At 39.4% G+C, this 15,603-nt stretch overlaps 1 protein-coding gene across 1 annotated transcript in view; it reads left to right on the top strand.

The window, feature by feature from the left end:
* Window positions 1-12,476, top strand: part of sppl3 (signal peptide peptidase 3) — a 42,524-nt gene extending 30,048 nt beyond the window's left edge. Inside the window, exons 6-10 of the mRNA XM_056253304.1 lie at window positions 4,020-4,132; window positions 4,278-4,384; window positions 7,261-7,615; window positions 8,042-8,151; window positions 12,361-12,476. Coding sequence (XP_056109279.1) covers window positions 4,020-4,132; window positions 4,278-4,384; window positions 7,261-7,615; window positions 8,042-8,151; window positions 12,361-12,432 — 757 coding nt within the window. The 3' untranslated portion in view covers window positions 12,433-12,476. The remainder of the gene's footprint in view (window positions 1-4,019; window positions 4,133-4,277; window positions 4,385-7,260; window positions 7,616-8,041; window positions 8,152-12,360) is intronic.
* Window positions 12,477-15,603: the final 3,127 nt, after the last annotated feature.

The following is a 15,603-nucleotide window of genomic DNA, read 5'->3' as shown; positions in this document are numbered from 1 at the left end:
ACCCTCATTATGTTACCGTGTTAGTGTGGGGCTATTTTGAGCCTTGTTAGTGGTATTAACTAGCGATTTCTTTTTACTTATTAAATGCCCCCATTACTAGCGTTATACGCTAAACAGTTTTTAGAGATAAAGCTCTTTACATTCGATTATCATGAAAACAATTCTCAGAGGACGGTTGACTAGGTACCAATGTTTTATTAGACCAAAGGTTAATTTTGCGCCGGAGTTCTACTTTAAGTTTATCAGAAGCGAACACGGTCAATGCCATAAATTTTGCTTAGGTTTGAATAGCGCAGATCTGAAATATTTCTTTGTTTTACATCATAAGTTTACATTTGTCAAAATCCTAAACTTTACATTTCCAGGTGTTAATGGGGAAAAAGTGGTCTCAGACATAAAAAAAAATGTTTTATATACACTGGGGTCTATGTTTAGCCTTAAAGGGTTAGTTCACCCAAAAATGAAAATTGTGTCAGTAATTACTCACCCTCATGTTGTTCCAACCCCGTAAGACTTTCGTTCATCTTCGGAGCACAAATTAAGATATTTTTGATTAAATCTGAGGCCCTGTCCACACGGACACGGGCATTTTTATAACCGTGACTACTTTTTTACGCGGTTCGTTCACACGGAAACGCACTGAAACCGAACATTTTTGAAAACCCCTGCCAGGGTGAGGATTTTCAGAAACGCCGGTTACAGTGAAACCGGGGTTTTTGCCTTGCGACGTCAGAGTGTGCGCCGCTGAGAGCTGGATCACTCCTCCATAGGCTTCTAAGGGATCTAAACTGGCCGGCCCAAAAGTTAGTAAAGACATCGTTAAAATAGTCCGAGTGACTACAGTGGCTCAATCTTAAGTTTATCAAGCGACGAGAATACTTTGTGCGCAAAAAAACAAACAAAAATAATGACTTTATTCAACTATTCATTTCCTTCTCTGTGGGCTTCGACATTTCACGTAGTGAAACTACGCAAAGCTTCTAGGTTGTACTTACAACGTACAACCTAGAAGCTTTACCGAAAAGGAAATGAATAGTTGAATAAAGTCGTTATTTTTGTTTGTTTTTTGCGCACAAAGTATTCTCGTCGTTTGATAAACTTAAGATTGAGCCACTGTAGTCACTCGGACTATTTTAACGATGTCTTTACTAACTTTTGTTTAGATCCCTTAGAAGCCTATGGAGGAGTGATCCAGCTCTCAGATTTAATCAAAAATATCTTAATTTGTGTTCCGAAGATGAACCAAAGTCTTACGGGGTTGGAACAACATGAGGGTGAGTAATTACTGACATAATCTTCATTTTTGGGTGAACTAACCCTTTAAGGGTGGTTGCGCAGCGTGGCGTCTAGGACAACTCTGAGGTGTCACACATCAGCTGGCTAGAGATGCGCGGATGGGCTATTATTTCATCCGCAACCGCATCACAAAACTCATCCATCCGCACCAACGTTTTTGACCAATTTTCAAAACAACAACGTTACGTGACAGTTCTCCATTACGGACGCGACCACTCTAAAAGCGGCACTAAAAGACTTTCAAACTTTCACAGAGACCTCAAACAGAAGCACAAAGCCTTTCTTTAAAGCGAATTTCGTTTTGTATTAATTGTATCTTAATTTTAATCCATGTTTCATTAACCAATTTCATGGATTTAATAAATAAAGTAAATAGTCTATCTTGATTGTGTTGGCTATTTTTCATTATAAAATATTAGGCTGTGTATACCGACATGGATCAATTATTATTAGATTTCATCTGTCTTTTGTAGGCATAGCTGATGGCGCACCAACGAAAAAGCCTATAGTGACTTCGGCGTTTCTTTAATATCGAGGCTCTATAGTTTATTATATGATTGTTAGGCCTGTTGAGGGTAGAAAATGAATTGCACTGTGCCTGAAAAAGACGCGCTCTCCGCTCTCTTCCCGTGCATTCAAAATTAACGGGAGTCTTCAGAACAGGGTCGTCCAGCGTCAACAGCACCGAACTTAGCTCCAATGTCAATCAACGTCTGGGCCACTTGGTGGAATCCTCTACCAGAAACAATATCGAACGGGCGCAAGAGAGCACAGGTTCACACATGCATCCGTCAGCTTTGATTTTACATCCTGTGGTACTCTATTGGGATCTCGACGGACGAAACTTGTCAAGGTGTTCGTGGAGGTTTGAGGTTTAGCAGCACACTTGTGTTGCACCATATTAGACGTACCCGTCTTGTGGCTGTCATGAACATAAACTGCTTCGCAGGTTTTGCAAATGACATAGGACATAGCTTGCACTGGTGTCATCCTGATTTACTACTTTGTAAAACTTATTCCAGGCAACACTTTTTTGACCTTCTATTTCCTTTGTTTTTAATTCTCCTTTTTTGATTTTGTCACGTACCTCCTTCGCCGGCGTTGCCATCTCTGATAATAACAAGCAGTCTCTGCATAGAGTGTGCTCAATTTTTTTTTTTGGATGTAGGTATAGTCAGATAACAATATTTAACAATGTATACATATATTTGTCATTTGATTGGTTCAACCACCCGCCCGAATTTAATTAAAATATTTTTTTTCGTCACGTCATCCGCCCGATCCGCGGAGTCCGCGGCTGTAACCGCCAACCGCGCATCTCTTGCACATACTATTGTCAGTTGGTAGTCAACAGTATTATATTTAAGGACATTATGAAATTAAGATAATCTCTGTATTGTACGTTATGTTCTGATTGTACTAAACAATTAAATATAATTGTTGGACTGAACAGTTTACCTCTGGGCATACCATAACTGAATTAGTTGAGTCTAATCTGGAAATCCTATTTCATCAGCAATCTTCCTTCACGCAGCTGGTTTCCGTATTTTGTATTTAAAGAATCAGAGGTTTGTGACACTTAAGGCAAAAGTTACCAAAAAATTAAATATGCTTTTTTTTTAGATTAGTGGATAAATAAATAGACAACAGGGCAAAATGAAAGATTAGAAAGGGTTTTTAGACTTTATTCAAGCTGTAAAACTAAATGTATCTTGCAGCACAAGTTGAAGTCAGTATGTACATTAATGACAGTTTGGGAGAAATTGTGCATACACTCATAGTCAATGTGTTTGCATTTTAAACATTCATCCGGTGTGCGAACCCTTTTAAAGGACAAGTTCGGTATCTTACCCTTAAAGCCCTGTTTTAAAATCGTTTCTGATGAAATAGAACGGTTAAGATTGAAATTTGGACACATGCTGCTGGCCCGACATGGTTTATATAGATGAACATTAATTACGGCAATGTCAAATGTCATTTACCTTTTTATTATTGTATTTTTATTATGGTTTTAAAAGTAGAACTTTTACTTGGTATACGCAATCTTGATATGCCTTTTTTTTTTTTTCGATGTTATAAGATGGTTTAAAAATATATTGTAACCGAGTCTGACTTGGACAAAAACTACGATAAAAGCTGTTGGAAAGCATCTTTTGCAGCGATTTTTGTGTGAGCATATCAGTGAACACCCCAGACCACTCGGTGAGTTTCACGTCTTTGTAAACTAAAGTTGAATGCGTTTTATGAAGGATTATTCCAGTGCACCTATGCCAACCATTGTGGAGGTGGGGGGGGTGCAACCACAGAAACCGAAAATTCTCGGGCCAGCAGCATGTGTCCAAATTTCAATCTTAACCGTTCTTCAGAAACGATCTTAAAACAGGGCTTTAAGTGTAAAATACCGAACTTGTCCTTTAATGTCAAAAGCAATTTATTAACAAATTTTTTTTTTTTGCCTGATAGAATGCTCCAAATCATACAAAATAGGCTTTTTGAAACTGATATTGCTCGTGTTTGTTCGTAGGGATTCGTCGTGCAGCTTCACTCAATTTCACAATGTAATCTAGAATCTTTTCTTTTTTTGCTCTGGGTGGAACAATCCTCTTGTGTATTAATGGACAACAGTGTTCGAAATCAGATGCTGGGGTGTGAAAGAGAGCCTCATGTCCCAGCCAGGTGATGTGTGGTTGGAAGTGTATTCAGCATGTCTCTTTTCTCTGCAGGATCTCGTTCGGCTGCTGTGGCCGATTCACATTAGCGGAGCTGCTGTCTTTTTCTCTCTCTGTCTTGCTGGTTCTCATCTGGGTGCTGACAGGCCACTGGCTGTTAATGGATGGTGCGTCAGCATGCTGTTACTCTATCTTCCTACACACACACACACACACACACACAGACAATGTAAACGTGTCCTCTAGTTTACCTCTTACCACCTTTTCTGTGGTGTTATTTTGCTCTCAATATTGTGTTGTTGTTTCCTGCAGCACTTGCCATGGGTCTCTGTGTGGCCATGATCGCATTCGTGCGGCTGCCTAGTCTCAAGGTGTCATGCCTGCTGTTGTCAGGCCTCCTCATCTATGATGTCTTCTGGGTAAGCAATTAATGCAGCAAGTCACACTGGTTCCGAGGGATGGGCGCAAGTCTTTAAATCATGCCATAAATAATTTAATGTCACAGTAGTGCAATTGTGCATATACACTACCAGTCTAAGGTTTAGGCAAGTTTGTAACGTTCAGCCCAATCGGTGTTACAAGTTTATATAGACCTGTTGATCTAAATGCTTTTGCTAAATGTTTTTTTTTTTTAAGTTGCCTTCGCCAGCATTTTTTATCATTTTCACAAATATTTCATGGGCCCTAGAATATTTGTATGAAGAGTCTTTGCTTTTAAACAAACAAACAAAATGTATATGGTAAAACATGAAGAAAAGATGATCTTTGTTAAGATCATCTTTTATTTAATTTTATTTGTGAATTTTTAGATAATCCAGTAAATTAAATAGTTCAGAAGTTACCGTTTATTTATTTATTAGGAACTTGAATTCAAACCAAGCAATATAATTATTCATAAAAAAATAAGCCTAGCATTAGTTCAAAATCTCTGTATTGTGGAATTTAATTTTAAAGGGGCACTATGCAGTTTTTTTAGCTTAACTGAACAGCTTCGGAGTTATTGAAATGGTTATATGACTTCTTTCGGGTTGAATGGTGGCCGTCTCGCCCTGGTGCCTGTGAGCAGAGAAACCTCACTTGCAACTTTGGTCCGGCGGGCCGCCGGCCTCAGCGTCAGGAAGTATCGCGTGATATCAGCTCTCGCGATGTAACATATTCCTTTACGGCACTGCACACATACACGCCCCCATCTAGGAACAAGGTAGGGAGGGATGGAGTTTGTCACACTATCGTCATGGCTGAGCCGGCATATAAGAAGCAGAAAGCTAGGAAAGCATTGTCGGAGGAACAGAGAAAGAGGAAACGGCAGACTGACTGAGCGAGGAGTCAGACACGAGCATAGGCGTAATTTGCGGGTGTGAAATGTCCCCATTGAAACATCTCGTGGCACGGATGTCAGTGTTTCCCCTTGGATTTTTTTTCGGAGCGGGCGTGTTACGGATACGTGGTGTAAATTTTTTTTGCAATCAAAAAGCATGTCTAATTAATTGAAATCATGTATTATGAATCATTAAACTTATACAACATTTTTTTTTTTAAATGTATGAAAAAAAAATTCACACTAATTCTGTGTTGTGTTTTTTCTGGTAATAAAATGAAGACATAAACACACAAATTTTTATCATTTATCATCAATTTTAATCATGAAATTAAATACATTTTTTGTCAAATAACTTGCTGCACAATGAGCTTTACTGTTAAAATTAAAACATGGATTATTCCTTATTGTCAGTTTTGATGATAATTTATTTGGATTAGTGTATTATTACATTGGGACATATCTAAATTCTAATGTTCAACAGTAATACATTTCTGTCATTTGTGTCACCGAACTTTTATTTTGACGGGTTGCCGTGAAGACCTTTTGAGTTTCTGTGTGTTTGTCATGATGATAGTTTTTCTCAAATGAAGCCGTGAAATGATCACGAAGTGACTTTCAGAGTGGATCTAGAGCCTGGAGAGGAAGTTCATGCATTTGTGTCTTCATATAGGCCAAAAAACAGCGCAAGCGTCACACGTGCTTCAGTGTGTGTGGTAAATGAAACTGCGCGTCGGCGGCATCATTCATTCACACAGAACATGAGGGATTCGTATTTAAATAGTCTTTGTGTTTTAATATTCACACACACTAGTCTACATCACGATTTGATTTCAAGTGTACTGAACTGCTTTCTATTTTTTCCTCAAATTTACAAATTCCGTGAAATTCCGCGTTATACAGTACATTCCTTTTTTATGACTGGATTTCGTCAGCGGGCCGCCCCCCCAAAACAATGATAGGGGAAACACTGGATGTACCAATACAAACAAATAAAACATCTCCAGTTAACTCTAGTAGAGCATTCATTTAGTTCGTTTGTTAAATAAGAGGCGATCTAAAATGTTGTTTTTGAAATCAAGTGACCAAAGTGCTCGTTGCCGCTGCGATCAGTGGCGCCGATACAGTGTTCTGTTGTGACGCGCACAGTCTTCACACGGACGCGCGCTTCAATCCGTTGCGGAGAGACTCTCTATATTTGTTACGGTGAAATCACAAAACCTAATGCACAAAAAAAAACGTGTCCCTGCTTGATATACAACCACTAATAAACAATCGGTTTTGATGAGGAAAAAAAGCTATACTTAGTGTGGATTAGAACCCAGAACCTCTGACACGCTTGGCAAAAGTTCTGCCACTGGACCATTAAAGTACATGGGGATAATAGTCGGATCTATGTATTTAATCACGTGAAAATTCTCACCACTAACAACATATTAGATCTCATTAAACGACAAATTAAACACAATGTACTATTTGTATACTATGTAACATGTCACGCTCTGCGTGAGTGGTATTTACTCCACAGGCACGAATGGATACTCTTGACTTTGTTTTAAAATATACACACTTCATCATGTTCTCTATTGCTTTCTATATTAGTGCGGCAAGTGGTGATTGGCAGCTGTAAAAATGGCATGTGCTTTGTTGAGTAACAAGTTCTTCCTTGTCTTGACAGTGTAGGAAACATCCTGCTCTGAATTTTCACATTCTTCCATGTTTCTTTCTCACTCTTACATGCAAATACTGTAAAGTAATCATGTCCATAAGACTGGCACGTCTATCATCACATGGTGTGAACTTCTGTACCACTCCACCCTGCTGGTGTCATAAAACTTGTAATTACAGCTCACGCGATAGTTACAAAATATTAAAGGAATCCTGTAACGGTTTACTTATTTGCTTGCGAGTTGCCGTTTAACAGATGCTTTATTAGCTGGCCTGTCCCTCTGACTCATCTCCCTCTCTCTCCTGTAGGTCTTTTTCTCCGCCTACATCTTCAACAGCAATGTGATGGTCAAGGTGGCCACGCAACCTGCCGACAACCCCCTCGACGTGCTCTCGCGCAAACTGCATCTGGGCCCTGGCATGGGGCGGGACGTCCCGCGCCTCTCCCTGCCCGGGAAGCTGGTGTTCCCGAGCTCCACCGGGAGCCACTTCTCCATGCTGGGCATCGGTGATATCGTCATGCCGGGTCTGCTGCTGTGTTTCGTGCTCCGATACGACAACTATAAGAAGCAGGCTTCTGGAGAAGTGCCCGGGACTGCCAACGTGTCCGGCCGCATGCAGCGGGTCTCCTACTTCCACTGCACCCTCATTGGTTACTTTGTTGGTGCGTGTCACAACGCTATCATCCAAACACACCCTCCTATTAAGATTGTGATTAATAACAGAATAATTTATCGCTAGAAATCTGTCCGATCAGTTTATCTGTCGTTCTGTCTGTCTATTATCTATCAGTCTATCATCGGTTTATCTCTCTGTCTGTGTGCTGATAAGTAGTCTGAAAGACTCATTATTAGAGTCATTTGTTTGTCAATTGGTCAACCTATGCTGTTTGTGTTGTATGATTCTGATTAACTCTTAAGAGTCATTTGTTTGGGAATCAGTTGGACTACTCTGGTTGCGCTGTTCGTTTCTGATTCACTGTAAAGCCAGCTTATTCTTTCCGCAAACAGACTACACTGGTTGCGCTGATGTAATTGTATCGACTGTGGATTCAACACACGTTTGATGGTTCTCTCTCTTCCACTCTCAGGTCTGTTGACGGCGACGGTGGCTTCTCGTATTCACCGCGCGGCCCAGCCTGCCCTCCTGTACCTGGTGCCCTTCACCCTGCTGCCTCTGCTCACCATGGCCTACCTGAAGGTACGTCAGTTTGCGCCGACACCTGAAAGTTCAGAGGGACGCGAGATGCCTCATTTCTAATAACGTCCAAACGGTGTCAACTTCATTTTGTGGAATCGTCGTTTACTCACTTGCTTAGAAACAATGCAGAAGTCTACGTGGTGTCGTTGTCCGGTTATTTGAGCAGGGTGTGTGCCGTATCCGTAGCACTGCGCTGCATTATTTATGCGCTAGCACATGTATGTCTGTGCGGGTACTCCGCATTCCTTCTATTGAGGCATCAATTGTAGGCCGGTTTTCATTGTGGCGGATGTTTTGTTCTGCATGTGTTGCAACATAATCTGATCAGTTCTGTGTAGTGCCGTCGCCATAGCAACAGCCTCACTTTTTCATGGAAACCAACAATTGTGGGAACGATTTTGCACACAGTGGTGAAATGCTGTTACAGTAGCTACATGGAGCTTGACCAGCTTGGACTTGGTTCATGACATCGTCCAAACGTTCATTAAATGCTAAACCCAAACCGTTCATGTTAGATCATATGCATGGCACAAAATACTATGCTTTTTGTGTGTCAAGGTATGCTTTAGTACTTGTTGGACCTGTGATAACCGTCAAGAAGATGAAATCTTTTAAAGTATGTTGCGTGTGCCAAAAAACAGAAGTAGGCAGAGCAAATTAGCATTAGAACAAATTTGATTCGAAACCCATCTTCTCAAAAAGGAAGCTGTGTTTTTCCGTGTGTGTGAGACAATGTATTGTCCTGTATTCTAATTGGTATTAGTGATGTTTTTAATAGGACTGTGTGTGTGTGACCTTCATGGATTGAAAAGGCACGTAATCATTGATGTAAGAAGAACCACATAGGTTTGTGCTGTTTTCGTCAGCACTTCTGCACAATTGAACGTATTATTGAAACCTTTCTGACTCTTAAAAGTGATATTGATTGCTGTGCAAACACAGTAGAGAAGGTGAGGCAAAGTAAGCGTGTGTGTGCTTGTTGACAAAGAAATTTTGTTTGTGTGTTTAAGAAAGTGAATGGGCGTTAATAACAAGAGGATCTAATTATGGTGTGTGTAAATTGATTTGCACAGGTTTGTGCTATTTTTAATTTACATATTTATAGAAGAACAACATTGATGGGAGCATAAATACTTGAATACACAAGCCTCTTGTAACTCCGAATATAACGCATTTAAGTGTACTGTGTGTGTGCACTCCAGATAATGGTGGATAATGGGTCCAATGAATGTGCAGAAATGAAGGAATCTGTTCCTGTTGTGAAAGGATGTTTTTATCACATGGTTGAGTCCATTCACACAGACCATTTATTGAATGTACTTTATTCATCTAATTAAACATTTCAGCCCAGATATAGCAGATGAGAAATTATATTTTTAAATGCTACTTATTATGTGCAATATATTTTACAAGTAAGATTAAAAAAAAGTTAGTTTAGTTACTAAACCAAAAGAAATTAAGGAACTACTTCTGATTGAACTTTATTTTTAATTTAATGTTATTATTGAATTTTATTCTACTTTTTACTTGAACAATGTACATTTTCTTGTACATTTTTCATTGCATACGTCTTAGTTTTATTTACTTTTTTGTGCATTAAAAAACAATTATTGACCTATTCAACAAAATAAATAATTGAATTGGCTATTATTATATAACAACTACAGAAATAACAATAAAATATGAACCTATTAATTTTTTTAATAGGTTGACAAAAATGTGGAAAAATGAAAACTTAATATAGACTAATGCAAGTTAAAATTATAAGCAAAAAATGTAAAGTAAAAGTTAATTAAAGCTGCAGTCCGATTAAATCTAACAATGTCAGAACCAGAACAAAAGTGGATGTTACTTGCTAGTTCAGAGGACATTTTCCGGTGAAAATTCTTATGTTGGTCATACTTCCAAAAAAGAATAATCTGTGATTCTGAATGACAGTATCCACACAGGCGCGGTGACTTGACAGCCTCACAGTCTCCTCAAACATTGTGTTCATCTGTGCTGTGCCGTGTCGAGGGTGTCGAAGTACAACTCACGTAAAGTTGATAATTCTGCGAATGACTGCAATTGCAGATTTCCAGCTTTAAATAATCATTTTAAATTATTTATTACTGCTGGTTATTATCATTATTACCATTATTTTATTTTTATTTAAAAAAAAAAAACATTGACCATTGAGAGAGAAGCTTGTATTAATGTTATGTCTTTGTCACATGACATCACTGTAGGGCTGTCACTAATCATATTTGGTTCAAATAAAGTATAAAAAGCAGAAATCAGTTTTATAGAAAAACACTTAAAGCTGCAGTCCGTATCTTTTCCTCTTTGTCGCCATCTCTCTGTTCGAAATCTGTAACTGCAGTGATTCGCGGAATTATCATCTTTACGTGGGTTGTAAATCGGCATGAAACAGCGCGGATGAACACAGTGCTTTGAGGCGAGTGCTGCTGTCAGTCACCGCGCTGTGTGGATACTGTCATACAGAATCACAGATTCACTTTTTGAAAGTTTGACCAACATAAGAATTTTCATAAGAAAATGTCTTCTGAACAAGTAAGTAACATCCATTTTTGTTCTGACCAACTAAGGGGGAAAAAGCATTCGACATGATAAGCTTCGTTAGATTTAATCAATGCGATTTACAGCAACCGTGCAAATTATAGCCTTCTTTGTTCTCAAATTGTTCATGTTAACAACATCAGCATTGCGTGACTAATGTTAAATTTAATGTGTTTTATGGTTACCTGTGTAGTTCAGAATTCATATTCTCCATAATAGCAAAACGAGAAAGGCACAACAAAGGAAACTCCATAACTGTGTGAATTAAGAAAACGTACTGTTACACGATTGAACTATTGAAATCTCTTCTTCCGTTTTGAACCCCTTCAAAACACGGAGTTCAAGCACTTTTCAAAAGCCCCGCCGATGTTTAAATCCTTGTGTTCGCATGAGACGGTTTCTTTCTCTTTCTCTGGCCACCTTAAATCCGAAGTACGAAGTCTTTTGGGTTTTATAACTGCTGAATCTCCAGTTGACACTGATGATTGTTGTTTGGATCTTTCTGGATGCCATAAGTTTAATTATGTAAAGTGCTGCGAGAAAAGCCTATACATCTAAACATCTCGTCACGCGCAGTATAGCCGGCTAGCCGAAACTCCTTCTTTATGTGTACGGGTGTGACGTCATGACGCAAAGACATGCTCGAATTTCCCGCGGACACCCACCAGTACCACTGGAATTAAAATCATTATTACAAGCTAACCGTTTTGAATCTAGCTATGGCAAGCAGAGAGTTTTGACCACTGGCAGAATAAGTTTTTTTTTTATATAATTATTTTGGATTATTTTTAACTTAAAAAAGCTACGGACTGCAGCTTTAAAATACATCATATAAAATGCATAATACAAACAATCATCTTATGTCCATTATTTATTATAACAAATGCCTGCAGAGGGCGCCAGCGGCCTGGTGTAACACTTTACAGCAAATCAAATCCTTTAATTCAAACGTTTACTTAATCTTTCGTCCTTGGCCACTGTAATTTCTTGAACAAGAATATGTGGACATTTGTTTTGAAATTGTGATGAACCGTTTGCATATTTAGAAAGATATTGATGTATTCTCCTGTGTTGGATAAAAGATTTTCCTTACAAATCTGATTAAATGGTGCATATTGCGTTCCCAGATGAGCGTTATAAGCAACCCAAACTCACAGCATATGCAGAAATGTTTGAGTTTGAGATGCACTTTACATATGTAAATAACAGTTCATGTGGAGTAGCATTTACTGTGAACGCGTATGTAAATAAAACAGTGTATATTTATTCAATCAAATCACAGCCTTTGTATATCCACAATAGCACTAGTGCTGCGCTCGCTGTGTTCTGTCCTCCGGTTTGTATTTCCACAGCATGAAGGGAAGATCTTACAGGTTATGAATGAACCGATCATTTTAAAATCTGACATCTGTTATGACATCCGCTGCAAACATTACAATTCTCATGATAACTTTCATTAGCTCTACAATAAGTAAATCCACTTCACCTGCCAATTACTCTTCGGAAGCAATGCCAGAGAAATATACAGAGCTACACCAAACACTGAGGTCCAAAGACACCGTTCTAAAGATCGCTCTGCGCGCTGGTTTCCCTGGCCCTAACGTTCAGTGTGAACGGGTGTTAATTGTTTGGGTGTGTGTCGCTCCACAGGGGGACCTGCGCCGCATGTGGTCCGAGCCCTTCCACACCAAGGCCAGCAGCACACGCTTCCTGGAGGTATGATGCTGCTCTGACCAGCACAGAGAGAGAGAGAGAAGGAGAGAGAGAGAGAGAGGTCGGAAGAGAGGAACTGCACTCGTCTTCTCGTCATCCCTCATTCCTGTTGTCATCCTCCAGCCAGCGGATGAACAGACGTACGCGGACTTCACTGCCAGATGGATTCATGCGCTCCACACGTCTCTATCCTACTACAGTTTCTGTCTCTTTAACTCTTTTCTTTCTCGGCTCCATTCCATGTTTGTCACGCCATCTCTCTCTTTCTCGCTCTTTTTTTTTTTTTCTCTTCTATCCCATCATCCCTTTCCTGTTCTACTGAACTCAGCCACACTTTACCGGATCAGTCTTTGTCTGGACGTGACCGGAGCCCCTTTGAGCTCCAAGTGTGTTTCCATTTGTACGTTTTGTTGCGCCATTATGGATTTACAGACTGAGATTTCTTTCATATTTACTTCTCTAAGCGAACTGTGGATGAGGAACATGGATTCTGCCACAGCTTGGGATGACGATGACCCTGTAAGGGACCAGCACACATTAGAGGACAGCGTTGTTTCCCCCCCCTTCCTTCATTCTCTCTTCCTCTTTCCCTTTCCGATAATACCCCACCCGCATCCACCTTCCCGTCTCCCTCTCTAACCACCCCTTCCTTCGCAGAAACATGTATTTTATTTAGAAAGATTTTATTCTTGGCATAATACAGAAATGATGCATTATAAATTGTGGGGGCGTACAGCTCTATGTATATATGTGTACACATGTATTAGGGGTTATCATGTCGAGGTGTGCGTGAGATCGCGTGCGTGTGCGAACAAGGGCAAGGGCTTTTAGATCCTAACGGAGTCATAAACGGAAATATTTTTTTGTTTCCCCCTATAAATGAGTCTAAGAGCTCAGCCTAGGTCACTTTTTTTTGCGTGATGTACACATCCTCTTCGATGAAACATCGCACATGGACCGCTTGCGCAAGTCGGCCATTGAAGAGAAGGGAGTGCTTGTGTTTATGTCTGAATGTATGCCATGGGGCTCTGGATGGACCACTGAAGATGAACTCTATCATGCTCCTGGAGGGAATCTTTAAGGATTGTACTAAGCTCCGTTATTTAAGGCCGAGTTTTTTTTTCTTCTTCTTCTCCACTAGTATTTCAAGCATTAATTTGTTTTGTTTGTAGTCATTCCTTCTACACAATTGGCTCCGTAATGATGAAACTGGAATTGAGGAGTGAGTTCTGTGGGATTGATTGAGAGTGTGTGTGTAATGTTGTAGAAAATAATGCATTTTGCTGGCTCAGTCTCTTGAGGTTTGCTTTTTTGTTTCTTTTCTTTTTTTTACCTGTTGTTACCTGTTTTTTAATCTGTTAGTCGTCTGGCCTTGCATGTCAGTTGTACAGCGTGTCGTTCTTCAAAGCTGCGTTTTCAGGGCAAGCGCGTTAGTGCGACACACTGAAACTGAGACGCAGACACGGGGTCGTGGACAAACAGTCGCACAAGATAATGCATAAAACGGAGAAGGGGCAACAAGTCCGGACCGCTCTGACCCCCGCTGCCGGTGTGGACCCCGCGCAAACTTTGGCAGTGTGTTGCCTGAATATTCAATATGAACATTTGCGTGGCATTGGGACACAGTTAACCTGAGCATCACGGATGTTGTTTTACCCACAAGCCTCCTCACTGTCCCTCTGCCTCCCTTATAGACATTACAAGAAAAGAAAAAAAGAACAATATAAATGACGATCATGGTGATTGCATTTAAAAATAAATGCAAATGTAAAAAAAATTTTAAATGGAAGATTGCTTTTGTTTTGTTTTTTTGTTTCTTTTGGTTTATCGCATTGTTTGTATTTTTCTCAACTTTCCCATTTAATGATGTGGTTTTTCATTTTGTACTTCGATCTTTTTTTCTTTTTTTTTCATCGTCCTCCCTGCCTGTAGAGGGCGCTAAGCTCTGTTTGGCTGACGACATTAACAGCCGAAAGAATTCTGTATAAAAATTTGAATAAATAAATTAAAAGGTGTAGTGAAATGTGGATCCAAATGAGCTGTACTGAAAGCATTTCAGCTCTCATAACCTTTCTTCTCCTCAGTCAGGATTCTGCTGTAAATAAACATGACTCTAACTGTATGTTCAAGGTGTCTCCTTTCCAAGTGCAGCAACGAGACATTTCAAGTATTATTTAGTGACTTGTTATTATGGTATCATAATTTTATCGTGGGTTAGGGATCTAAACAAACCTGACACAATTTCAAGTATTGATGTTGTAAATCTTGCAATGGTTGTTCTACAAAAAAGAATGATTCCTTAAATTATCTTTACTTTTTTTTTTTTCTGGCCAACAATAAAATGGCCCAAATTGCATAGACGTGCATTGAAAGAGGGGATGTCATGTGAGCCATACCTACATAACATGGCTGAGCTCCATAATCACCAATAGCTTGTTTGCAGACATGTGATTCTGATGACGAAATGCAGATGGAGGACAGGAAGTGAAAAGCAGAATGGACGAGATGGAGGGAAGTCTGTACTGTGCTGGTTTAGAAAGGTATAAACAGAAAAATCACAACAAATGTTGGACGTGATCCCCATGTTATGAAGAGGAGCGATTTTACGACTGAATTGAAACACTTGCCTGCCATCGAGGCAGGAGATATAGAGAATGTGAAGATGCTGTGTCGAGTTCTGGTCTGGTTTGCGCTGCCTTTCTGCTAGTGAGTTTAGGCCAATAATCAGTGTTGGGGGTGTAATGCAGTAACATGAGTTATGTAATCAGATTACTTTTTCAAGTAACTACTAAAGTACTTTTAAATTTACAACAAAATATGCTACTTTTTCAAATAAGTAACAAGTTACTTTGTTATTCCATTTATTGACTTGCAGTCCTCCTGTCCCCATGTTGAGAGAAATCGTAAGTTCACAGGCATTGAGTTCGCTGTGTCAACATGATGGTTATTGTAGTTTTAGAATAAATGTGAGCAGCCATTTATTCTCTCACTTGCATAAAAAAACAAAAATTTAGTACTATTACTCAAAATGAATAAAAACAGTGAAATACAATCTCAGAATATCACACAAACCTGCAATAATTAAATATATTAAATTACACAAATATACTTTATGTATTTAATCTCACTTTATTAGCCAATGTCTTTGCTGTTGACCTTCAGTGACCCACACCATAACAA

The sequence above is a fragment of the Rhinichthys klamathensis genome, unplaced genomic scaffold (genome assembly GCF_029890125.1).
Source record: "Rhinichthys klamathensis goyatoka isolate OS25496 unplaced genomic scaffold, OSU_Roscu_1.1 h1tg000104l_1, whole genome shotgun sequence".
NCBI lineage: Eukaryota > Metazoa > Chordata > Actinopteri > Cypriniformes > Leuciscidae > Rhinichthys > Rhinichthys klamathensis.
Note: the sequence above shows the minus strand (reverse complement) of the source record. Positions and strands in the feature narration are given on the sequence as shown.